The sequence below is a fragment of the Canis lupus genome, chromosome 6 (assembly GCF_003254725.2).
Source record: "Canis lupus dingo isolate Sandy chromosome 6, ASM325472v2, whole genome shotgun sequence".
Lineage (NCBI taxonomy): Eukaryota > Metazoa > Chordata > Mammalia > Carnivora > Canidae > Canis > Canis lupus.
The window spans coordinates 71998312-72025074 of NC_064248.1; the positions used below are offsets into that span (position 1 = coordinate 71998312).

The 26763-nt window shown below is 34.4% G+C and overlaps 1 protein-coding gene across 4 annotated transcripts in view; it reads left to right on the forward strand.

Annotated features, from left to right (window-relative positions):
* LRRIQ3 (leucine rich repeats and IQ motif containing 3) overlaps positions 1–26763 on the forward strand; it is a 173781-nt gene that overhangs the window by 21690 nt on the left and 125328 nt on the right. For all 4 annotated transcript variants that reach the window (XM_025417980.3, XM_049111795.1, XM_025417982.3 and 1 more), the window contains exon 4: positions 25764–25897. In XM_025417980.3, the coding sequence (XP_025273765.1) occupies positions 25764–25897 (134 nt within the window). The remainder of the gene's footprint in view (positions 1–25763; positions 25898–26763) is intronic.

Consider the following 26763-nt stretch of genomic DNA (forward strand, 5'->3'; position numbering starts at 1 on the left):
ATTTAATAATTTTAGTAAATTTTAGTGCCGTATAACCATCTCCACATTCCAGTGTTAGAAATTTCCACTACTCCAAAAGTTTCCCTCTTTACCTTTATTCCCTCTTCCCTCTTTGCAATTATTCTCGACTCCCACCCACAGTCTTAAGTACTATTGGCCTGGTTTCTGTTTCTACAAATTTGCTTTCATAAACATTTTGTATGAATCAAATCATGCAACACACAGGCTTATGTGGCTGTGTGTGTTGTGTTTGAGGCTTATTTATGTTGTAGCATGTATCAAGAGTTAGTTACTTTTGATTGCTGAGTAATTTTCCATTACATGAATATACCACATTTTTTTTGCCTATTCATCAGTCGGTGGATATTTAGATTATTGTCAGTTTTTGCTATTATGAATGATGCTGTAAGAACACCTACTTACATGATTTTGTGTTGACATATGTTTTCAGTTTTCTTAGGTAGATTCTTAGGAGTACAATTGGTATGTATAGTAAGTTTGTGCTTAATTTTGAAAGAAACTAAATTGTTCTGTAAATAATAGAAACCACAAATGCATGAGGATTCTAGTTTCTGTATGTCCTTGCAAACACTTAGTATTTTTTCTGTTTTACACTATAGACATTCTAGTAGGTAGAGAGTGGTATTTTATTTTGGTTTTAACTTTATTTCCCTAATGAGTATGATGATAAGCATTTTTAATCTTCTTATTATGTATACGTGTATTTTTGTCAACTGTCTATATAAATTTTTTGCTTATTTTGAAAGTGGGTTATTGTCTTATTATTGACTTGTGAGAGTAGATATATGGATATAGTCTTTTAACAATACATGCATTGCAAATATTTTTTTCTCAACCTCTAACTTATCTTTTCACTTTCTTTATGGCCTCTTTTAGAGCAGGAAGATTTTGAGTTTTAAAGACATCCAGGTTATGAATTTTTTCTTTTATGGATCATGCTTTTTATATTGTTTCTAAGAACTCTGCCTAAGGTCAGAAGACTCTTTCTTGTTTTTTCCCAGGAGATTCTTTCTGAGTTTTTTCCTAGGAGTTTCATAATTTTAGCTGAAATATAGACCTATGTTTTATTTTGAGTGAATTTTTATATGTGGTATGAAGTAAGGATCTAACCTCATTTTTTTTTGCAGTAGATATTCAATTATACCACCCCCATTTATTGAAAAGGTTATTCTTTCTCAGGTTAATTGTATGGGTATCTTTGTCAGAAATCAAGTTGCCATAAAATGTAATCTTAATTTCTGGACTCTCAGTTTTATTCCAGTGGTCTATATATTTATCCTGATGCCAGTAGCATGCAGTCTGATTATTGTAGGCAGCTTTGTAGTTAAGTTTTGAAATGGGGAAGTGTGAGTCTTTCAACTTTGCTCTTTTTTTTCAATATTGCTTTGGCTATTCAGATTCCCTTGCATTTACAAATGAATTTTAGGATCAGCTTGTAAATTTCTGCAATGATTCTTGCTGGGATAGTAATAAAGAATCCATTGAACTTATAAATCAGTTTGTGGAGACTGCCATCTTTACAATAGTTAATATTCTTATTCTTGAATTTGAACTGTCTCTGTATTTAGATATTCTTTAATTTTCTCAGCATTGTTTTATGGTTTTCTTCTTTTTTAAGATTTTATTTATTTATTTATGAGAGAAATAGAGAGAGAGAGGCAGGGTTCATGCAGAAAGCCCGATGTGGGACTGGATCCTGGAACCCCAGGATCATACCCTGAGCCAAAGGCAGATGCTCAACCACTGAGTGTCCCTTTTTTTATGGTTTTTATCGTGCAAGTTTTGTACTTATTTGTTAAAATTTATTTCTGTGTATTTTATTCATTTTGATACTGTGAATGGAATTATTTTCTTAAATTCATTTTTGGATTCTTTGTTACTAATGTATAGAAATACAATTGATATTTTAATTTAATCTTCTATTCTTCCAACTTGCTATTTTCATTTTGTAGCTCTTGAAGTTTTTTGTTGATTCAAAATATTTGTTTTTTTAATAGATAGTGGATCTCTAAATGTTTTCAGATTTTCCATGTTTCAGGGATTCCATTGGGAAGTAGTTCAGTGCCTTAAAGGACAATTTAGAATATTAATTGAAGTGACTAAAGATATTAAATTATTAAATGATTAATTTGGTGATATGGCATGTTGAAATCATCATGTTGATTTTGTTGATTTTTTTAAATGCTGAAAGAAGTGATTGAGATCTAGTTGAATGTTATGAAAGACTTAAATGGATAGATAAAAATAAAAAAAATGCTTTATGACATGAGTTTTAGAGCAAATAAATGACATAAGAGTTTAAAAGAGGTGATGAGCTCTGCTGGTGTTAGAAAACTCCATTACAAGATATTGGAAGTAAAAAATGTATGTTGCAGAACAGTACTTATAATATTCTAAATATTTATAAATATATTTACATATTTTATATATGCATTGACATTGATGAAAAATTGAAAATCAGTTGAACAGTGATCATATTTGAAAGGATATATAAATATACACAGTGATTATGCATGGAGATTAGGAAGTTAGAAAACTTTATAGCTGCATACAATTACTTATAAAAAGTTATGAGCGCATTAGTAATTTTGAAATAATAGTTACAAATTTTAGAGAAATAAAAAAATGAAGTAGTATTTAATTCTGAATGTCTTAACCGGGGCCCTAAAACAAAAATTTCATTTACATATTCTACTTGGGTATTATGGTATGATCAAAAGTAGGAAGATCTTTGACTTTTTTTTTTTTAACATACTTGACTTTTTTAAGGACAATCAAAATGACTGATGTTCATTTAAGGAATTAATAGGAAGTTAGTGGGGGTATGAAAAGAAACTTAGATGACATACTAAGGAGTTTAGACTTCTTAATGAATGCAATGAAGATCTATTGTAGTTATTTGGGAAGGAAATTAGGGTGTTTCTATTATAGTTGGTGCTCTATGGATAAATTTTATTGACAAAGTTTTTTAAAGGAGATTAATCCAGTATTTTGCTAGCAAATTAAAAGGGGTTAGGAGATAGATTAGAGCAGAGAGATCAATTATCTGTAGGCCAGAATGATGCTATTAGAGCTGATACAGGCAGACCATAGTGGCAAAGAAGAAGACAGTGTAGAAGACAGTCAGAGTCATTGTGGTAGGCACTTTATGTATTTTATTCCTTCATTTCTTTACCATGTATGTATATTGGTCACCTAATCTGTGAACTAGATTATCCTGTACTCAGTGGTAAATAATACTGACAAAGGTTCTACTCTCTTAAAGTTCAGTGGGAAGGCACAGTAAGAAAACATGTAAGCAGAAAACAAAACAAACCAAAACAAAAAACCCCAAAACAAAAAAGTCTAATGCCAGATTGTCTTAAATTCTAAAGAAAAGAAACTGAAGTAGTAACATATGACAAAAGAGATGAAGGCTTGGGCCAGATAGGGAAGGACTTTCTGACAAAATATGCCTTCTTCACCATGTTGTTTGATATAAAAAGATCTTATTTCACAGAAGAAAATAAAATATAGTAAGGTTGAAGATTTTACCCACTATCTGACATATAGTCAGTCATGAAGCTGGGATTTCAAGCCCACTTTGGTTTCACAGTCCTACAATCAACACTGTATCTCAAAGGACAAATGTTGCAGAGATTTGACAGGATTTTTTAACTGATCAGATATGAATAATTATGAATATGAAATATGAAAAAAAATAATATGTGAGAAAATACTCTTGGCATTTCGAACTTGGGGAACTGGAACAAAAAGTAGTTTAGCTTATGGAAATGGAAGCATTTGAAGAGTTTTGATAGAAAGTTAAATTTGATCATGTTTATTTGAGGCAGGGTATTGATATAGAGATATCAATCAAGTGTTGGAAATGAAGAGCTAAAATTCAGAAATAATGTTGTAGGTCTAAGATGTAAATTCAGTAGTTACTGGTCTGAGGTTATGGTTGAAGCCAAGCCGTCACAAGAATATATGGGAAATAGTATGAGACCTAAGGACAAAGCCTAAGAGCAGTTTAATTTTGGATAGAAAGCAGTGGGACCAATGAGGATAACAGAGAATTAATTCCAGGAGTAGAAGGAAAAACAGAGACAGCTTTGTATCACTTAGTTTAAGGGAAAATAATCGTTTAAAAAAAAATGAAAGATGTATTTAAAAGTCAAGGACAATTATCATGGAAACAAAACTATTTTGAAAACTTCTGTTGGAGAGGTTGTTGTTTCTTTGGAATTTCAGTAAGTTTCAGGAACTATAGAGGGTTAATATGTAATTACCAAGTATAGAAACTTTCTGAGAAAATTTTGGACAGAGGAAAGACAATGCCTTGACTGCCAGAAATAAGATTAATGGATGATTTTTTTTTTAAAGTGAGATGATATTAACTTCAGTATATTTTTAAGCCAAGAGAGATAAATTTTAATTTAAAATAAAAGGTTGAAAATAGAGACGCCTGGGTGGCTCAGCGGTTTGGTGCCTGCCTTCGGCCTAGGGTGTGATCCTGGAGACCCAGGTTCGAGACCCAAGTCAGGCTCCCTGGAAGGAGCCTGCTTCTCTCTCTCTGCCTCTCTCTCTGCCTGTGTTTCTGCCTCTCTATCTGTATCTCTCATGAATAAAAAAATAAAATCTTAAAAAAAAACGTTGAAAATATCAGAAATAGGATAATTGAAGAAAAAAATTGTGTGAAAAATATGAATGGAAGGCATCACAGATGACGTAAGCCTTAAAGAGCTTTTGGCAAAATTTTGGTAGAATTTTGTGGCACAAATTAAAAAGAATCTATTTGAAAAATAATTTTTCAGCTTACTTATAAGTTTTTGGTTATTATTTCTGCTATAAATAATATTATTTTGGTTATTCTTTGATTATTGAAACATTTAATTTGTAGCATTAAACACTTGAATAAATGACAACATATAGGGATATAAATTTATTTAGTAATATTTGAAATATCTATTTCAAAAGATTTATTTACACTTAATATTGAGTGTAAGAATACTATGAAAATTGGGGAGGAAGAGTTAAGATGGCAGGGTAGTAGGGGAACCCTGGGCATCATCCCTTGAACACAGCTAGGTCAACATCAAATCATTTTGAACAACCTGGAAATCAATCTGGGATTAAGTAAACAATTTGCAGAATTGGAAGGAGAGAATGTGGCAGTTGTGAGATTCAGAGATGTAAACTGGGGGAGAGAAAAGCCAGATGCCTCCGATGGGAGGGAGCACTTTTCGTGGAAAAAAGTTAGGGAGAGAGGGAAAGTATGGGAGAGAAAGCAGCCTGTAGGGTTCCTGCAAGACCCTATGGTGTGGGGATCCCCTGGGTTGCTCTGGGAGAGAACGTTCCCCTTAGGCCCAAAGTATACTATATGGACAAGGGTATATTGACTTTTCAAGCTAAAAAGGCCCTCTGGGCACCATTGAGCGGCCATTCAACAGCAGGAGACAGAGAGGCTCACAGAGGGCAGATAACATGGTCACACTTTTTCTTCTGTGTACACGTGCATGGGTGCCCAGAGTCTCTGGTGAAGCACAGCACCATTCGTTAAAGAGCACCATTTTTTTTTTTTCCCATTGAACGTTCTTTCAGCTTTGTTGAAGATTAGTTGACCATACAGTTGTGGGTCCATTTCTGGATTTTTTATTCTATTCCACTCATCTATGTGTCTGTTTTTGTGCCAGTACCATATGTCTTGATCACTCCAGCTTTGTAATATTATCGGAAGTCTGAAATTGTGATTCTTCCAGCTTTGGCTTTCTTTTTCAAGATTGCTTTGGCTATTTGGAGTCTTTTGTGATTCTACACAAATTTTAGGATTGTTTGTTCTAGCTCTGTGAAAATGCTGTGTTATTTTGATAGGGATTGCATTAAATGTGTAGATTGCTTTGGGTAGTATAGACAATTTAGCAATATTTGTTTTTCCAATCCATGAGCATGGGATGTTTTTCCATTTCTTTGTGTCATCTTCAATGTCTTTCATAAGAGTTTTATAGTTTTCAGAGTACAAATCTTACCTCTTTGTCTAAGTTTATTCCTAGGTGTTTTATGGGTTTTGATGCAATTGTGAATGGGATTGATTCCTTGATTTCTCTTTCTGCTGCTTCATTATTGGTGTATAGAAATGAAACAGATTACTATATATTGACTTTATTGAATTTTATTGAATTTGAGTATCAGTTCTAGCAATTTTTTGGTGGAGTGTTTAAGATTTTCTAAATAGAGTACCATGTCGTCTGAATAATAGTGAAAGTTTGACTTCTTCCTTGCTGATTTGGATGACTTTTATTTCTTTTGTTGTCTGGTTGCTAAGGCTGAGACTTCCAATACTATGTTAAATAACAGTGGTGAGAGTGGACATCTTTGTCTTATTCCTGACTAGAGAGAAAAAGCTTTTGGTTTTTTCCCCATTGAGGATGATATTAGCTGTTGGTCTTTAAAGTATAGACTTTATGAGTTGAAATTTGTTCCTCTGTCCTTACTTTGTTGAGGGTTTCTATCAAGAATGGGTGCTGTGACTTGTCAAATGCTTTTTCTATGTCTGTTGAGAGGATCATATGGTTCTTATTCTTTCTTTTATTAATGTGGTGTTTCACACTGATAAAAATTCAAGTAGAAATAAATTCTACTTGATCATGGTGAATGATTCTTTTAATGTTCTGTTGGATTGAATTTGCTAGTATTTTGTTGAGAATTTCTATATCCATGTTCATCAGAGATTGGCCTGTAGTTCTCGTATTTATCCGTGTCTCTGGCTGAATTCAGAATCAAGATAATGATAATGAACAAGATAATGATAATGATAATGATAATTCGTAGAATGAGTTTGGAAGTTTTCCTTCCACTTCTTTTTTCTTTCTCTTTTTTTCTCTTTTTTGGAAGAGTTTGAGAAGAATAGATATTAACTCTTTAAATGTTTGATAGAATTCCCCTGGGAAGCCATTCAGTCCTGGACTTTAGTTTTTCGGGAGATTTTTGATGACTGATTCAATATCTTTGCTGGTTATCAGTCTGTTAAAGTTTTCTACATCTTTCTCTTTTAATTAAACAAGTTTATATGCTAACAATAGATAAGAATTTATGTATTTCTTCCAGGTTGTCCAATTTGTTGGCATATAATTTTTTATAATATTCTCATGATTGTTTCTATTTCTGTGGTGTGATTTTGATTTCTTCTCTCTCATTAGTGATTTTGTTTATTTAAGTTCTTTCTCTTTTTGATAAGCATCGCTTGGGATTAATCAATTTTATCAATTCTTTCAAAGAATTATCCCCTGATTTCATAATATATTCTACTTTTTAATTTGTTTGTTTCTGTATCATTTTTCTACTCTAATGTTTTTGTTTCCCTTCTGTTGGCTTTAGGCTTCATTTGTTGTTCTTTTACTAGCTCTTTTAGGTGTAATGTTAGGTTGCATATTTGGGATTTTTCTTGCTTCCTTGAGTAGGCCTCTTTGCTATATACTTCTCTCTTATGACTACTTTTGCTACATCCCAAAGGCTTTTAGATTCTTACATTTTCACTTTCATTTTTTCCATGTATTTTTTAAGTTCTTTTTAAATCTCTTGATTGACTCATTCATTCTGCAGTAGGATATTCTTTAGCCTCCATGTATTTGTGGTCTTTCCAAATTTTTTGTGATTGACTTTAAGTTGTATAGTGTTGTGATCAGAAAGTATGCATGATGTGATCTTAATCTTTTTGTACTTGTTGAGGTCTTATTTTTGACCTAGTATGTCATCTTTTCTGGAGAATGTAACTATATGCACTTGAAAAGACTGCGTATTCCCTTGCTTTGGGTTGAAATGTTCTGAATATATCTGTGAAGTCCATTTGGTCCAGTGTGTCATTCAAAGCCACTGTTTCCTTGTTGATTTTCTGCTTAATTTGTCCATTGCTGTAAGTGGGATGTCAAAGTCCTCTATTACTATTGCATTTTTATCAGAGTTCCTTTTTGTTTGTTTTTTGTTGATTTATATATTTGGATGCTCCCAAATTGGTGCATAAATATTTATAATTGTTAGATGTTCTTTTTTTTTAAAGATTTTATTTATTTATTCATGAGAGACACACAGAGAGAGGCAGAGACATAGGCAGAAGGATGTGGAACTTGATCCCTGGACCCAGGATCACACCCTGAGCCAAAGGCAGACACTCAACCATTGAGCCACCCAGGCATCCCTACAGTTGTTAGAGGTTCTTATTGGATAGACTACTTTATTATGATATAGTGCCCTTCTTCATCTCTTGTTATAGTCTTTGGCTTAAAATCTAGTTTGTTTGAAATAAATATTGCTACTCCAGCTGTCTTTTAACATCCATTTGCATGGTAAATATTTCTCCATCCCCTCACTTTCAATAGGCACATTAAAAAAAAAAAAAAAAAACTACAGGTGTCTTTAGATCTAAAATGAGTCTCTTATATGCAGCATATAGATGGTCCTTGTTTTTTTTTTTTTTCCCATTCTGATACCATATGTCTTTTGATTGAAGCATTTAGTCCATTTACATTCAGAAAAATTATTGATAAATATGAATTTAGTGTCATCTTATTACTTGTTTTTTGTTTCTGGGGATTTTCTCTATTCCTTTCTAGTCCTTATCACTTTTTATCTGTCTTTCTTACTCAAAGAGTCCCCTTTACTATTTCTTGCAGGGCTAGTTTAGTGGTCACAAACTTTAGTTTTTGTTGTTTGGGAAACTCTGTCCTTCTCTTCTGAGTTATAGCCTGAAGCCTTGCTAGATAGTCTTCTTGGCTGTAGATTTTTTCCCATTCAGTGTTGATATATCATACTACTTTCTTCTGGTCTGCCAAGTTTCTGTGGAGAAATCTGCTGTTAACCTTATTTGTCTTCCTTTGTAAGTCAGGGACTTCACTTCTTGCTGCTTTTAGGATTTTTTCTTTATCTCTATATTTTGCAAATTTAGATATGATATGTCTTGACGTTAGCCTGCTTTTGTTAATTTTGATGGAAATTCTCTGTGTCTCCTCAATTTGGATCTGTTTCCTTCCCAGATTGAGGAAATTTTTAGCTATAAATTCCTCAAATAAATCTCTTCTCCCTTTCCTCTTCTTATTCTGGGACTCATATGATACAAATTTTATTACACTTTACGGAGTCACTGAGTTCCTTAAGTCTACATTTGTGATCCAATATTTTTCTTTCCCTCTTCTTTTAGCTTCATTATTTTCCATAATTTTATCTTCTGTATCACTTATTTGTTCCTTTGCTTCTTCCATCTTTGTGATCATTACATCTAGCTGTTGTACATTTCAGTTGTAGTTTTTTTTTTTTTTTTTATTCTTTAAGCAGCCTAATTTTTTAGATCTTTTATTTCTGCATTATGAGACTTGCTGGTATCTTCTATATTTTCCTAAAGCCTGGCTAGTATCATTATGATTGTTGCTTTAAATTCTGGATTAGGTGTTTAACTTACATCTTTTTAAATTAGATCCCTGGTCATGACCTTTTCTTGTTCTTTCTTTTGGGATGAATTGGTTGGTGTTGGTATTTTGTCTAGGTCTTTGTCTTCTTCTGTATGTTAGGAAAATCTATTATGTTTCATGCTCCTGAGAGTAATGGCTTTATATAGAAGAGGTCATATATGCCCAGGGCCTGATGCTTCAGGAAGTGTCTCTGGTATATGTTGTGTGCACTTTATTGCTGTGTTGTGGCTGCTATTTCCCTCAGGTCATCCCTCTGCAGTTTCCTCTTGCCTGAAGTGGGGAGTATTTAAACCTTGACCAGAGAATACGGTGAATTTTAACTATATATGCTCTGTTCTGCTTGTTAAAAGAGACCTGATGCTATTTCCATTAGAGCTGAAACTTTGCAGAACTATATGGTCGGTAGATGTGGTGCATTCAGGGGGTTAGTGCTGTTTTCCTAGCAGAGGAGCCCACTGCCCTGGTTCTCAGGCATACCTGCCCAAGAAAAGCAGCACCAGTAGAGCCCAAGGGGTTGTGATTTACTGTAAGCATTTTAGGCCACCAGTGTTGGTACTGTGCTGCTTACTGAAGAAGCTTGTTGCACAGTCATTTTTAGTTTATGCTGAAGAGCAGGTTGAGGGAAATGGGACCAGCCAGCTTCCTAGTCCCCACAGAGGGGAGTTTGCATCTGCTGCTCATCAAGAAGGCCTCCCAGAAGAGCAAATAATCTCCCCTCTTGCACCCCAGTTGTCCCTTAGATTGCTGCCTTCATTCTGTCTGTGTCCTGGCCACCTGCCTGTCCAGCATCACAGTACACCTTGGATTCTATCCCAGCCAGGCCAGCTGAGTTTTAAAACTCCAAACTTTAGGAACCTGGTATGGTGGGGATCTGTGCTGGTCCTCTGGAGGAGGGTCTTGATGCTCTAGGACTGATGCATGTTTGTTCCAGATGGGTGGTTGTATCAAAGCACATGGGTATGAAGTTTGGAGTAAAGCACAGCAAGAAGCTAGTGTCCAGATTAGCTGCCTTCAGCAGGTGTCTCTGTGCCTGTGGTGAGGGGCGGCAAGAAAAATGGTGCCCACTGGCTCCTTTGTCCCTGGAGAGGCAATGCCACCCTTCTTACATGTGCTTCAAGAAGGAGGAGCCCTCTTTCCCACTGTGTCCCCAGGGATGCTCAAATTATAGTCTGCCCCCAGGCTATCTGCCCTCCTTCTCCACCGGAGCACTGCAGCACCCTCAGGGCTCCACACTGGCCATACCACAGACCTGCTATTTTTAAAAACTCACGAAAATCAGCCCCTCTTGTTTTCCCCATCAATGGCTTTGGGAAAATATTTTCCTTGCGTGATTCTCTGTGTCCTCCTCTCTCTCTCTCTCTCTCTCTCTCTCTCTTTCTCCTTCTCTGACTAGGGCTCCCTCCCCTCCACAGCACCCTCAATCCCTTTCTACCCAGCTACATCTCTGTACCTCCTGCCTTCCACAATGTGGCCTCTTCTCTCTCTCTGATTGTTCAATTCGTTCTGTCAGTCCTCAGATAGGTTTCTTATGTATTCAGAATGATTTGGTATTTATCTAGCTGTGTTTGAGGGAGAGGCAAGCCTAGGTTCTTCCTACTGCTCTGCCATTTTAGCTCTTACCCCAAAATAGAGATTTTTAGATCAAACATTCAGCATCAGTTTTTTTTTTTTTTTCTTAATTCCAATGTAAGTATCAAAAAGAAAAATGCAGGCAGCCCGGGTGGCTCAATGGTTTAGTGCCACCTTCAGCACAGGGCCTGATCCTGGGGTCTTGGGATCAAGTCCCATGTCAGGCTCCCAGCATGGAGCCTGCTTCTCCCTCTGCTTGTGTCTCTGCCTTTCTCTCTCTCTCTCTGTGTCTCTCATGAATAAATTTAAAAAAAAGAAAAATGCATAAATATAATGACCAAGTAGATATATGAAAGTAAACTTATGCTTAATAGATAATGCAGAGACATATTGTAGAATTTATATTTTTGCTTTTAAAAATAAAAGAAAGATAAAGAAGAAAATATAGCCTATATGATATATAAAAAAATCACAAGACATTGTCAAAAGTAAGACTATGTTGATAAAAATTACTATATATTTACATTTGTGAATGTGATATGATTATAAGTAATTATAAATAATTGTAAATTTATTAGAAGTGTAAAAACCAATTTCAAGATGGCTATTAGGAAGAAAAGTCCAAAAATTAAGGTAATACAGAAAAACTAAAAATAAAATGCTAAGTAAATATGTAAGTAGGGCAGCCCGGGTGGCCCAGCAGTTTAGCGCCACCTTCAGCCTGGAGTGTGATCCTGGACACCCAAGATCCAGTCCCATGTCAGGCTCCCTGCATGGAGCCTGCGTCTCCCTCTGCCTGTGTCTCTGCCTCTCTCTCTCTCTCTCTCTCTCTCTCTCTCTCTGTGTGTGTCTGTCATGAATAAATAAATAAAATCTTAAAATATATATATGTAGAATAAAGCAAAAGACTTAAAATTAGTCTTAATATAGAATTTATCACACAAAACATTAAATGGCAAAATAAGAACCATTTCAATTGATATAAGAAAATAGTAGCTACAATAAAGAGATTTTTTTGAGCACTAATATACAAAATGATATTATACAAAAACATAAATAGTTTTAGAAATTTACGACTAAGTAGAAACTATTACAGTACAGAGAGAACACACTTAATGAACATTTTGTTAAAAATTCAGGACACAGAATTCTACTTCTAGGAATATAGAGTAGATATTTCTCTTGCAAAGTATAATTCAATTTCCTGTACATTATATGTGTTATATAGTTATTTTTGTGATATAATGTATTATATAATACTACAGGCATACCTTAGAGATATTGTAGTTTTCATATCAAACCAACACAATAAAGCAAATATTGTATTAAAGTGACTGAAATAAATATTTCCAATTCATATAAAATTTATGTTTATACTATAATCCATTAAGTGTGTAATATTATAGTAGTATGTATAAGTATATGTATTATAGTAGTATGTATACATTTTATTGCTAAAAGTGCTAACCATCATCTGAGTTTACAGTGAATTATAGTCACCAATCACAGATCACTGTAACAAATTTGAATTTGAAAAAAATTTGAAATGTGGTGAGAATTACCAAAATGTGACATACAGGTGGTTGTGGGCAAACGGTATGGGTAAAAATGGCATCAATACACTTGCTTAATGGTAGGTTACCACAACCTTTAATTTGTAAAAAATGCAGATTTTATGTAGTACAATAAAGCAAAGTATAATAAAACAAAGTATGCCTGTATATATTATGTCTTATATAGATTCCTTGGACATTATATGTGAAACATACATAAAAAGACTAAGTGTTGAAGAGCAGAGGCTGACTGGCTAGGACAGTCAGAATTTGAGCAATGATGCAGTGATGAATGAATTCCCTATTTTGCTGTTTTTGTTTCATTTTCTTATATCCTAAAATTAAAGCTAAAGAACCCAGTAACCTAAAAACCAAAGGATTTAACCAAATAAACAAAATATCAAAGTACCTGCTCTCTCTGTCCAAACAACCAAGAAAGGTTCATTCTAGTAAGACAGTTGGCTTTCAGACAATAACCATTCTATTCCAGTTAAAACAATGGAAAACAAACAAACAAACAAACAAAAAAAACAAACTTTGGTTCCATTTCCACCCAAGCCAGCCATCATAGATTGAGTTGAAAGCCTAGACTTCCATCCTCATGAAGCTCTAATGAGGCAATCCAGTTACTCACTGGGATGATGTCACAGAACTTCCACTATTTCCCAGCTGTAACAAGGCCACTCTCATAGCCATGTCAATAAAGACCACATGAAAGTGGAAATTCCCACTTCTACCCAGAATTTATGAGAAGCCCACCCCCCACTTGGAGGTTAATAGAGGCTTGAATGGTGGTAAGTCTGGACCTCTACCTCCCCCTGGAGGGAGATAGTGACATCCTTCTACCTCCCCCTAGTAACAAGATAGTGACATCCATTGCCCCTGCTGGAACAATATCAGGGAAAGCCAGCTAAAACAGAAGGTTTAAATGATATTGAAAGTTTTAGAACATAATACAAAAATGCCTAGGTTTCAATCAATAGACACTCAACATACAAAGAACTAGGAAGATCTTAAACTGAATGAAGAGACAATCAATATAATCAATAAATGTTAATCCTGAGATGCTTTCACTGTTTAAAACTTTCTGATAATTGTTTTTAAATATTTTATTTATTTGAGAGAGAGAGAGAGAGCTTGCATGAGTAGGGGGAGGGGCAGAGGCAGAAGCAGACTCCCCACGGGAGCTCGGGGCCAGACATAGGACCTGATCCCAGGACCCCGGGATCATGACCTGAGCGGAAGGCACACACTTAACTGGATTGAGCCACCCAGGCGCCCCCTCACCACATTTTTTAAAAAATATTTAATTTATTTATTTATGAGAGAGAGAAAGAAAGATGCAGAGACACAAACAGAGGGAGAAGCAGGCTCCATGCTGGGAGCCTGATGTGGGACTCGATCCCAGGTCTCCAGGATCACACCCTGGGCTGAAGGCAGTGTTAAACCACTGAGCCACCCGGGCTGCCCTTTCTGATAATTTTTTTTTGATGCAGCTATCATTAAAATGCTTCAATGATTAATTATAAACATACTTGAAACATGTACAAATAGAAAGCTTCAACTATGTAATAGAGAAAAAGAAACATGGTCATTTGAGAAAGATACAATAACCAAAATAAGAAGCTCTGTAGATGAACTTAACAGCAGAATGGTGGATGAAGATTAAAGAATGAGGGAAAAGAGAAGATAGAATAATATAAATTAATTGATGTGAACAACAGAAAATATACTGAAAAATGAAAAGAATAGATATTCCAGGCAAATGGAAACAGGTATTTCATCCAAATAGAGACCAAAAGAAAAATGGGGTAGGTATATATATATAAAAATAGACTTTAAGTCAAAAGTCATTATAATGATAAAAGGGTCAATCCAGCAAGAGTATGTAGCATTTGTAAATATTTATACATTTGACATAGAAGCCCTTAAGTATGTAAAGCAAATATTAATTAAACTAAATAGCTTCTGTGCAGCAAAGGAAACTATCAACAAAATGAAAGGCAGCTAACAAAATTACAGAAGATATTGGTGAATAATATATCTGATAAATCATAACACTGATCTAAATATATGTATAAAATACTTAAAATTATTAAAAAGGCAGAGCTATAAAGAAAGGTAAGTCTTTTACACTTCATTTTATTTTTTTATTTTTTATTTATTTATTTTTTATACTTCATTTTAATGAGTAAATTGGTGACATCATTTGACTATGTGTGTGTAAGAAAGTTCTAAAAGATAGAATGCACAAAAAACACTATAGAATATAAATGGAGTTCTCAAATTCTTTAAGTAGTAGGAAAGTAAGAATATGAAAACAAAAAGCAGAGAAAACAAATAGAAAACATAATATAAAATGGCAGTTGTCCTTTTCTATCAGTAATTACATTAAAATTTATATTAAACTTAGATGGTTTAAATATACCAATTGAAAGATAGATATGGCAAAGAGGATTTAAAAATATAGCCCAAGTATATGTTGTCTACCTGAAACTTCAAACACAATGATATAGGCACGTTGAAAATAAAAGGATGGGCAAAGAATTATCATATCAAAAGTAATCAAAGGAAAACTCTACAACCCTATCAACCAACAGAACCTAACTCCACCAGCAACATCAGAATAGACATTCAAATGTCCAATCATATGTACGTCATTTCCTGTTTCATAGAACAAATTTCAACAAATTTAAAACAATTTGAATCATACAGGGTATATTCTTTGACTACAGAAAAATAAGACTACAATCCCCAAAACTTGAAAACTAAGCAACAAGCTTCTAGGAAATCTACAAAGATATATAGTATCAAGGGGGAAAAAAGTGAATTAAAATAAAAGTAGAACCTACCAAAATTTTGTGGGACACAGCTAAAGCAATGCTGAGAGTGAAATTTTTAGTACTAAATGCTTATATAGGAAAAAAGGAAAATCCTCAAATCAACAGTCTGAGATTCCCCCTCTCAAGATCCAAGAAAAACAAGAGCAAAATAAACCTAAAGTAAGCAGAAAGAAGGAAACATTCCTTCTCCCAAACATTTACAATTTTATTGTTTCTTCTAGAAAATAAAAGGAACACCTCCCCATTTATTTCATAAAGTTAAAGTACCTTGATACCAAAAGCAAAGACAGTACCAAAAAAGAAAACTGACCACCAGTATCCCTCATGAATATACGCATAATAATCCTTAACAGAATGTTAGTAGATAGAATTCAGTATGTGAAAATAACTATATACCATGAGCAAATGGTGCTTATTCCAGGGATACAAGGCTTGCTCAATATTTGAAAATCATTTAATGTAGTTTACCATATCAAAAGACAAAAGAAAAATATATCAACTATTATATATCAGTTAATGGGGAAAAAATATTAGGCCAAGTTTGGCCAAGTTCAACATCCATTCATGATCAAAACAAAACAAAACAAACCACCTCAGCAAAATAGGCATAGAGAACTTCCATTATTTATAAAGAAAATCAAATAAAAACTAACAGCTATCTTTATGCTTAATGGTGAAAAACTGAATAATTTCTCCCCAAGAGAGGGAATGACACAAGGATGCCCACCATCTCTTTTCATGCCAACGTAGTGCTGGGCAGTATAGCTAGTGCAATAAGGTGAAAAAAGGAAACAAAATACATATAGATGAAAAAATAAGAAATAAAACTCTGTATTTTACCTCTGTAGGTAATCCCAAAGAATCCACAAAAAATCTCTTAGAAGTAAAAAGTGAGGTTAGTAAGGCCATAGTATGTTAGATAAACATGCAAAAATCAATCAAATTTCTATATACCACAGTGAACCCATGGACACCAAAATTTAAAAATATACTATTTTTAATCACTTAAAAAGATGAAATAATTAGGTATGTCTAACAATACTTGCACAGAGCTTGTATGCTGAATACTGTAAAACACTGATGAAAAAAATCAAAGATCGAAATAAATGGAAAGACATAGCACATTCATGAATTAGGATATTCAGCATAATAACATTTCAGTTCTCTCCAAATTAATATAGAGGGCTAATGCAATTCCTATCAGAATCTTGCAGAATTTTCTGTAGGTATAAGCAGAAAAAGCATTCTAAACTTTTTATGGAAAGGTAAAGGAATTAGAATGACTAAAACAACTTTGAAAAACAAGTGATAGGAATCAGTTTACCTGATTTTGATACTTACATAGCTATAGTAATTTCGACTATGTGATATTGGTGAGCATAGATCAATGAAACAGACCAGAAAACCTAAAAATGGGTTCCTACAATATGTTCAACTGAATTTTGATAAAGATGTAAGTAATTTGATGGAGAAAATATAGCCTTTTCTATAAATGTTACTGGAGTAATTGGGTATACACAGACACAGACATACACATACACACACAAATGAGCCTGAACCTGTTTCACACCTCATACAAAAATTAACTCAAAATGGATCAGGAAGTTAAATGTACAACTTAAAAGTATAAAACTTTTAGAAAGAAAAAAATTGAAGGAAATTTTCGGGATGTAGGAGTAGGAAAAAACATTCTTAGACCTGACACCAAAAGCATAACCTTTAAAAGAAAAAAAATGATAAGTTGAACTTCATCAAAATTAAAAATTTTATCTCTCTGGAAAAGACCGTGTTCAGTGAATGAAAAGATAAGTTACAGAGTTGGGAAAGTATTTGGAAATGAATATTTTAAAAATGATAATAATTATGAGTGGTAGAAATTTCAGTACAGTTTTTTTTCTAGTATGTGCTTTTCTTCTTTTCTGAAACTTCTATACTCTTATATTATTATCATTATAAATTTTTATTTTAAGCTATTCAGTGGTTCTTAGGTGAATTTTTTAAACTTGAAAATAGACTGTAGTGTTCCCAAAATGTTTACCAAGTAATCTTAAGAAATACTGATTTAAAATAATACAAAATCTTAATGTGGGGAATTTCACATAGATTTCTACGGTTTCATGTGATTATTAAGTGAGTAGGTCATTCATTAATGTGCTTTCTGATGGAATAAAAAGATAAAAACTGTGGGTTTGCTTTATTTGAAATAGATACTTATGGGGCTAGCACGATTTACATTTTTAAAATATGTTGGGAAAGTCTATGCCAAATTAGGAAATTCTGATGGGAAAAGTCACAAATGGAATAGAAAAAGATAGACATTATGGACCAGATACATGTAGAAGAAATATAAACATGAGACTAGTGTAAAAAAACAAATTTAGTATGACTAAAGTCATAAGTATGACTATATTAAGAATATTAAAATAATTGAGAATCTTTTTTACATAATTATATACACTTTGAATAGAATAAATTTTGGAATTTGTATTTCAAACTACTCTTACTGATAGAACACAAAGTACCCCTTTCCATGTTAGTTATAAAAGTCCTTGCTATTCTTTTGAAATAATTCATTATGTTTTATACCAGGGTTAGCAACAGCCACATTTTCATCCCGGGATTACAATAGCAAGCTATACAGTACAGATATTACAGTATTGTACCATCTGTTTTCTTGATTTTTGTAATTTTTTTGCTTAAGCATATGTTGTTCATTGCCAAACGTTTACTGTAATACTTTAATTCCCTTTTGGATTGAAAATATTAGTACTAATTATCTTTCAGAGTTAATTTATTGATTTCATAATTTTGATTTGTGTTGGTGAATGAATTACTTAGTAAATTCCTTTAGACTTTTTTTGCATATCAAATAAGGTGTATAAAAATGCTTTGTAAACTCTAAAACTGTATCAGTGTTAAGTATGACTATAAAACTGTTGGCAAATAACATTGTTTGGATGCTTGAAATGTTTGAGCCTCTGTTCTAAGTGCTTTACAAATATTCCTTCACAACTCAATGAGGTAGTACCATTGTTATCTCTATTTTATAGATGATGAGCAGGGGACAGATAGGTTACTTACCCTGGGTTACAGAGCTAGTAAGTGCTAGAACTGGGATTTAAACCAGGAAATGCATTACTTTCCCTCACAAATAGGATATGTCCGTCTGTCCTCAGATACCAAATGGTTTATGGCATTTGTACAAGTTTGCAGAGATATCTTTATTGGCATTTTCCAAGGTAACTGTTTCAGGACATCAGAAAGCTTATTGTCTAGAGATTGCTTGTTCTCGCAAGGACACTAACCCTACCCACAGCTGATGATTATTGTTTCTGTCTTTAAGGAGAAGAAATTCTTCATGCTTTGGTACAAAATGGGACTCTATGCTGTAAACTTAAGTATGAGCTTGATGTTCTCTGCTGGTGACTACTGTAGCATCTGACCAGGACCACCTTTAAGCCCAGTCATCTAAATTCCCTATTGTATTCTCCCCTCACTTCTTATCTATGCACTCAATCTACTGTGGTCCTGAGCTACTTACATAGGGGAGGAAAAATTATTTTCCCTCTACTGTCTTGAATTCTTGGCTGAGACCTTTGTAATAAAATGCAAATTAACAATAGACAAACAGAAGTAGACTAAAAAGTATATCTCTCATTTATACATGAGAGGTAGCCAGGGGGAAAATGAGGAACTCCCTGAGGTATCTTAGGATTCATGCTTAACTAGCTTTAATAGGGAAAGTAGAGGGAGAATGTAGACTTCTAATGAGAAAGGAAATGCGTTTTAGGGAAGATAAATGGGTCCTTAGAAGAATATGGGAATTTGTGACAAAGATCTTCTGGATGTGGTACCCACTCCTACTCTTCTTCTAACCTCTTTAGTGATAAAAGCTATCTCCTCTGATGTTGAAACACCTGGGGAATGGATTTATGGGAACTTAATGCCTTTTGAAGGATCTGTCTTTAGGTAGATAAAGGATGTTTGGCATAAGCCTCTCCCTGACTCTGCTATGTTTAAGTACCTACTGCTCAGAATAATCCATATACCACAGGGGCACATTTTGGGGAGGCACATCTTGAACTTTTACAGTGATATTTTGGTGGCATATTTTACTACCTTGAACACACACACACACCATGAGCCCAAATGCAATGAACAAAGAAACAAAAATTAGAGGAAATCACATCTTTTCCAGAAACCAATAAAGGATAACATTTAAATAAAAGATTATTTCATAAAAGTGCTTTTAATCATAGTGAAGATTGTTTTTCAGGCACAGTGAAGATGGGACTGAGGCAAAGGCAGAAACTAGCTCTACCTGACTTAATGCCATTATTCCTGATATGTATAAGAAAATAGTAGGAACTAGAGGAGATTCTGCAAATCCTTTTATTTGTCAAGGGTAATAGTTGAACAGTGGCAGATAGAGTCCATTGTTAAAAGTCACAGAATAAGTTCCGTGGAAAGGCTTGTTAAAAAACAAAATTCAACTGAGTATATTTGAGAATATAATTGACTTTACATTATTCTTCAATCAGTCAGCATCCCATTTAACAAATAGACAGGAGCTCCAAGGAGGAGTTATACAAAATGGAAGGTTTTTATAGGAAATAGGGTGGAGCAAAGAAGTTCTTAGCAAAAAGAAAGAAAGAATTGTTCCAGGCCAGTTCACCTTTCCATAGGTAGAAGGGCAGGCAAGGGGTCTTACTAAGTAGATTTACCTCATCTTCCTCTGGAGTATGATGAGGTCTCATGTGACAGATTCCCTTATTGGTTCTGATTAGTAATTCCTGACTGGTTAATCTGCATTTCTGGGGGAGGTTGGAACTATAGGTTAGGTATTAAGTAAGTCCCAGTTTGGTGACTTGGCCTAGCAGAAGCAACTCCATCTTGGGTCTGTGATTTTCTTTTTAATGTGTACAGTATAGGCAGGATTACAATGAATAGCAAACTAGTATGAGACAGGACTTCTCTGTGATAGGACAGTCAGGAACTTCAGAAAGGAGCTTAGTGTCAGCCACATAGCTTAGCCAGAGTAGTTGAAAAGGTAATAGAAAACTCAAATGAGAAAGCTGGCCTTTGACAGAATGACTTTAACAAATTGAGAATATACATGAAAATGATGAAGAAAAACATATAAAACATGAAAGTGAGTTCCAGGATATCTACCACACATGAATAGGAATTTATTTAATAGAGAAAGCAAAGTCAGGAGAAACAATAAAGAAGTATATTTTTTCCAATGTTATGGATCTTAGTATAGAGCAAAATCTGTGAAAGAACTGAATATATTTTCCTTAAACATCTTGAAAGTTCAAGTCTCTGGTCATGGAAGAAGGAAAAAAGCAAAGTACATTTCAGATGAGATTTTTAAATATAAATCATTAGGCAAGGTGAGATGTTGGCGAGTGTATAGTATGTGAGACAGAGTGAAGAACATTTGCAAAGGCACAGAGGTAATGCTAGAGCTTGGCGCAATCAACTGGCAACAAGTAATTTAGTGTTACAGTTTAGAAGACATGGTTGGGCATGTCAAATGATGCTGGAGACAAAAATAGGATTATTATGGCAAAGGGTATTATATGTGATACTAGGGAGATAGGGCTTTATCTTGCAAGATCTTGGGGAAATATTTAACAATTTACCATGATCCAATTTTCATACTAGAAAAATTATCATATATTCTGTAATTTTGGAGTGAAGGGAAATTTAAAGAAATCATGATGGGTGGGCTCTGGTTTATAACAACTGATTTGTAAACTGGTAGGGCATATAGATTATAGGGAACAGATTGAAGAGTTATGTATTTGATGGAAATCTGAATTTATTGGATGGTAAAGGGAAGGGGGAGAAGGAATGTGGGTTTATTACTTAGATGACAAGGTGAAGAATAGTGTTAATGACTGTGTATGTAATGCAGTATGAGGTATGGGTTGCAGATGTTTTCAAATGGGGGAGATAATTCAGTTTTATTTTTTAAATATTTTATTTATTTATTTTGAGAGAGAGCATGAGCATGGGGAGGGGCAACCAAAGAGGGAGTGAAGGAATATCAAGCAGACTTCACTTTGAGTGTGGAGCCCAATGCAGGGCTGGAATTCAGCCCTGAGATAAAGACCTGCCCTGAACCAAAAGTCAGAGGCTCAACCAACTGAACCACCCAGGCATTCCACCCCCACACCTTTTAAGATAAGATTTATTTACTTATTTTAGAGAGAGCATGGAGGGGAGGGGTAGAGGGAGTGAGAGCCTTAAACAGAGTCTGCAATGAGTATGGAGCCAGACTGCAGTGCTCAATCTCACAACCTGAACTGAAACCAAGTCCGTTTTAGTTAACCAGTTGGATGATTAACCAACTACACCACCCAGATGCCCCAATTATTTCAGTTTTTGACCTGTAGGTAGAGAAAGAGAATTGGAATTTTATTTTGTAGATTGTAATTTAAGAGGTAATTCCTAATAGGAGATACAGCTATGTGGATAAGCAGCATATGTGAGATAGTAAGATGTAGCTAAGAAGGTGATCATTTGAGCAGAAAGATGAAAAATAAAGCCTAAATTTTGCCGTTTATTTACGTAGCTTGAAGAAGAAAAAGAACCAGTAAAGCAGATCGAGAAATAAAAATTTAAAAGGTAGAAAAATTAGGAATATGATCTTAATGCAGCCAAGGAAGAGTTGAATTACAAAAATAGGTTGATGGTGCCAAATCAAGCTTGGAAACCAAATATGAAATGTATAAGTTACTATTATGAAATGTATAAGTTACTATTACTTAGTGATATAATAGTCAACTAAAAGTTGAATACCAGTTACAGGGAGTTGTCTATTTAGTCCTAGAGATATAGGATTAAAAAAAAAAAGATTAGTGAGTTTATGTTACAAGTGGGAAAGATAGACCAATAATTGTGTCATAGCATAAACTTGTCAAATAAAAGACAAATGAAAACAGGAGAGATTTTTTTCAAAAGGATTATTAAAATGGAGGGAAAGGGGCTATTGAAATAGGGGGAATGCTCTAACTGATCAGTCATCTTCAAACATCTTTAAGATCAGTCTACAAAGGTTTTTTTCTCTTATTGGGAGGAGTAAATAAGACTGGAAAGAACTGGTGTGGGGAAGCAGGATGAAGGGGAGTGGCATGACTTGATCATAGACCAGAGAATGTTTTATTCTGGGAGTTGCTTATCTCGGAAAGTGCTGTTAAGGGAAGGTTATAAGGTGGCTCAGGCTGATGTTGGGCCAAAGTTCAGGGGCCTAGGGGAAGGAGAGGATCTTAAGCAAAGTTTGGTTAACAAGCATTTTGTTCTGATCGATCAGTGGGACAAAGGAGTTTAATCGTTAAAAGGGCAAGTGGGAATTTAGAGGGTCTGTGTCTGGGCCTTGTCAGGTGAACTAGAGGGGCGTCCATAGGTATTATCTAAGTAATATAGCAGAGGGTGCTTCTTTGGATGATACCATTTTCTGAAACGAAGGGGTGAGGAGATTTCTTACCTTTCCTGTTTTCTAGGACCACAGGGTTCAGGTAAAACTCAAGATTGTCAAGTATGACAAATGAATGCTGCGCAGGATAATATTGTAGAGGAATATTGAACTCAGAACAATGTCCGGAAAGGCTTCTTGGAGGAAAGAATTGAATCTCCAAAAGACTAAGTAGTGAGATAAGTAATTGAGAAAGGCAGTCAAGAAACTGGAGTGGAATCTGTGGAAAGAATTGAGGTTTGATTATCAGATAATTTTCAGGGTTATAAGTGGTTGGATATTGCCATTGTGGAAGGTATCTTATGTAGGGTGAAGGGAGATGAGATGGAGGTAAAAAGTGACTAGATCAAGAATTTTGTGTGCCAAGTCAAAAAATGTGTATTTGATCTTTCAGTGACGTGCCTGTGAAATATAATAAGCAGGTGTATGCCATGTGATCAGATTTGCATATTGGGAAGTTCACTCTAGCAATAGTGCACATTATGCTTCGAAGGGAGTGGGGGAGTGGGGATGATTTCAGTTATCGGGACCATTTTTAGCAAATTAAGGAAGTGTTAAAGACATGCAGTAAAGCAATGGCAGAGATTAGAAGAAAAGGGAGAAGTCAGATATTGGGATGTTGAATATCCAGGATCTAGCAACATTTGGGTATAAAGAAGCATAAGAAAAAAGAGAGCTTAGGATTTCTGAGTCAGGTAATTATGGGCACTAGTATCATTTACTTACAGCATATGAGAAAGCAGTTTAAGATAGAAGATTCTTGTTTGGGAAAGTTGAATTTAACTGAATATCAGTGTGAGCACATTGTTCTTTAGTTCAATAGTGAGTTCAGGCTGAAAGCTAGAAATCTGAGAGTCATCAGCACATAGGTAAGTACTGAAGCTATGAATTAGATACAATAATCTGGAGAGCATATTCAAATCAAGAAGTGACAAATAGAGAAAAATCCTTTCCATGTGGCACTAGGCAGGGTATGGATAGGACTTTAAGAAGTCCAGAAGTAAACAAGAGTTATAGGAAAACTACAAGGAGTGGTTTACAGAACCCAAGGGAGGTATTTGAAGGAGGAATATCCAATGTAGAAGTATCTGATATGTTGGTAGGTGTAAAATCCAGTGGATTGAGATAAAGGAAAGGAGAAGGTAGGGACAGATATGAAATTCTGTCTCAGGAATTTGGGTTCTTAATAAAAGTTAAATAGAAAGGTTAGAGGGTTGGGTTAGATATGATTGTTTATATGGGTGTATTAATGGGTAGAGGAATAGTGACAGTAGAAGATAAGTAATAGTGAAACAGAGTGAAGTGGGACTTAATAGCAATGGAGTGCCTCTCTTGGACAGGAAGGGAAATACTTCTTGTTTTTAAGATAGAATAGAAGGCATTTCCTTTTTTTTTTTAAGGTTTTATTTATTTATTATGAGACAGAGAGAGAAAGAGAGAGAGAGAGAGATAGGCAGAGGGAGAAGTAGGCTCCATGCAGGGTGCCCGATGCCGGACTCTATCCCGGGACTCTAGGATCACACCCATGATATGAGGCAGGAGGCAGATGCTTAACTGCTGAGCCCCCCAGACGTTCCTAGAAGGCATTTCTACTTAGAATAGAGAGGAATATAGTTAAATGGGAGTATAGTTAAATTTAGGGAATGGAAGAGAGTTAGTTGATGGAGTTCCTACTTGATGGCCCTGTTTCCTCCATGAAAAGATGTTTAGGGAGTTCTGGGGAAAAGGCTTAAAGAGTGTTGAGAACAGTACTGAACTGAATGTTTGCAATAGCTCCTGTTGGAAATGGAAGCAAGCCAGGGCCAAGTAAAGCATTTGCTAATTAGCAATGAATGTTTGTAAATATAAATCTGAAGTAGCACTAATTTGCAAGACTTTGTGATTTTTGTTTCCTGGCATTACTTAGCTGATTGAGTGTACAGGCAGAAAAGGGGACATGATATGATGGAGTTGGTAATTTTCAGGTAGATGCGTCACAAACAATATAAATTTTAAGTTCTTAATGTATCATCCTTACTTTCAAAACATAAGTAGGGTAGCTTTATTTCTAACCAGTCAGATGACCAGTGGACTAGAGAGAATCTATGATCCCAAATCTAAAATTTTGCAGGAACACAGGATCCCTGGATGGCTCAGTGGTTTAGCACCTGCCTTTGGCCCAGGGTGCGATCCTGCAGTCCCGGGATCGAGTCCCACGTCAGGCTCCCGGCATGGAGCCTGCTTCTCCCTCCTCCTGTGTCTCTGCCTCTCTCTCTCTCTCCCTCTATGTCTATCATAAATAAATAAATCTTTAAAAAAAATAAAAATAAATAAAAATAAAATTTTGCAGGAACAGAGATCTTGGAGATAATTTCTTTAAAGGCACTATAGAATATTTTATTCCAGAGGAATGAGCTGTATCCTATAAAAGTGTCCAACATTTCTAGTTAAGCTACAACAAAATTTTGGACTACTATAAGTTATTCTGTGACCCAACATATGTCAGTTTCCTATGGTAACCCACAGGATACTTTTAGAGTTTTGTTGGATACCTATTCCTTCCACACTTTTTAAAGATCAACATGATTATGTTCAAAATTTTATATTTATGATACTAGACTGGGAAAAGAAGGTAAGAGGAAGAAATTTATCATCATTGGTCTTGAATTTTGTGTCGAAAATTGAAATTATTCTTTGCTACTAATTCTTGACACTATGATCTAATGAAATCAATGAGAATGTATTTATTATTTAACTATTATACCTACAAGATACTTGTAAGCATTTTAATAGTTTATTAGACTAGCAATTTTAAAATGTCCCTTGGAAATACTTTCATGAAAGATAAATGTTAACATATATTTTCTTTATACAGGGATCAACCTATGATGATGAAATTAATAATATCAAACATATTATTTCAAAAATTAATGAAATTCTGGCTCATAATTCACCAGTTTTGATTGTTCAAAGATGGATACGTGGTTTCTTAGTTAGGAAAAACATGAGGTATGTTTTCTTTTCTTTACTACTGTAATATTAAAATAAAATAAATCAGTGATGAAAAGGCAATTTTTCAATAATATACATTTTATATTCTCTATCAAAATGACATTTGACTATTTGAACTAGTTTTAAGGAAAATATCACATACTCTATGGCAATATAATATTTAGCATGATCTGAATTGATACTTTTATTTTTTATTTTAAATTCACCATAAAAATAGCTAGTTAATAAATTTATCATTATTTGAGTAATTCAGATAGTTTTCTTATATTAAACTTAAAAATATCAATGACAACATATTGAATTTCTCTCATATAATGGGATGTAATAGAAATTTAAGCTGTATGTTATGGGATACAATAGAAATATAAATCATGAATCATATGTGAAGATTTCACAGTTTGGGGGGATGTGAAGATAATTTTGCTGAAATATCTGTTACCACATCAATCTAGTCATCCTTTGGTTAGTGGTCTTTTCCTCCCTCCATTTCCTGTATTCCTTTCCAATGGCTGGCATTTGTAAATAGAAGAAGACTTTTCTTGCAAGAATTGCTCAACATTGTAATGTGGGAGATAAGACAGGACACTCTGCAATCAACCTCTTTGTATTAGGTGTGCCAAACATCAAACATATGAAATGAGTAAATGAACATTCTTGTATAGTTTAATCTCCAGATGCTAAATGGCAGAGTTCAGACGATAAAAAATGAGATTCAGCCCTGAAATACAGGTAGAATTAAATAGATCTAAAGTTGGGCAATGGGCATTCCTGAGAAAGTAAGATTAGGAAGTTTTACTGAAATGTTATTCAACATTCAGTGGTGAGGCCGAGAGAATGTTCTCTTGCATTAGCTTGCATGTGTT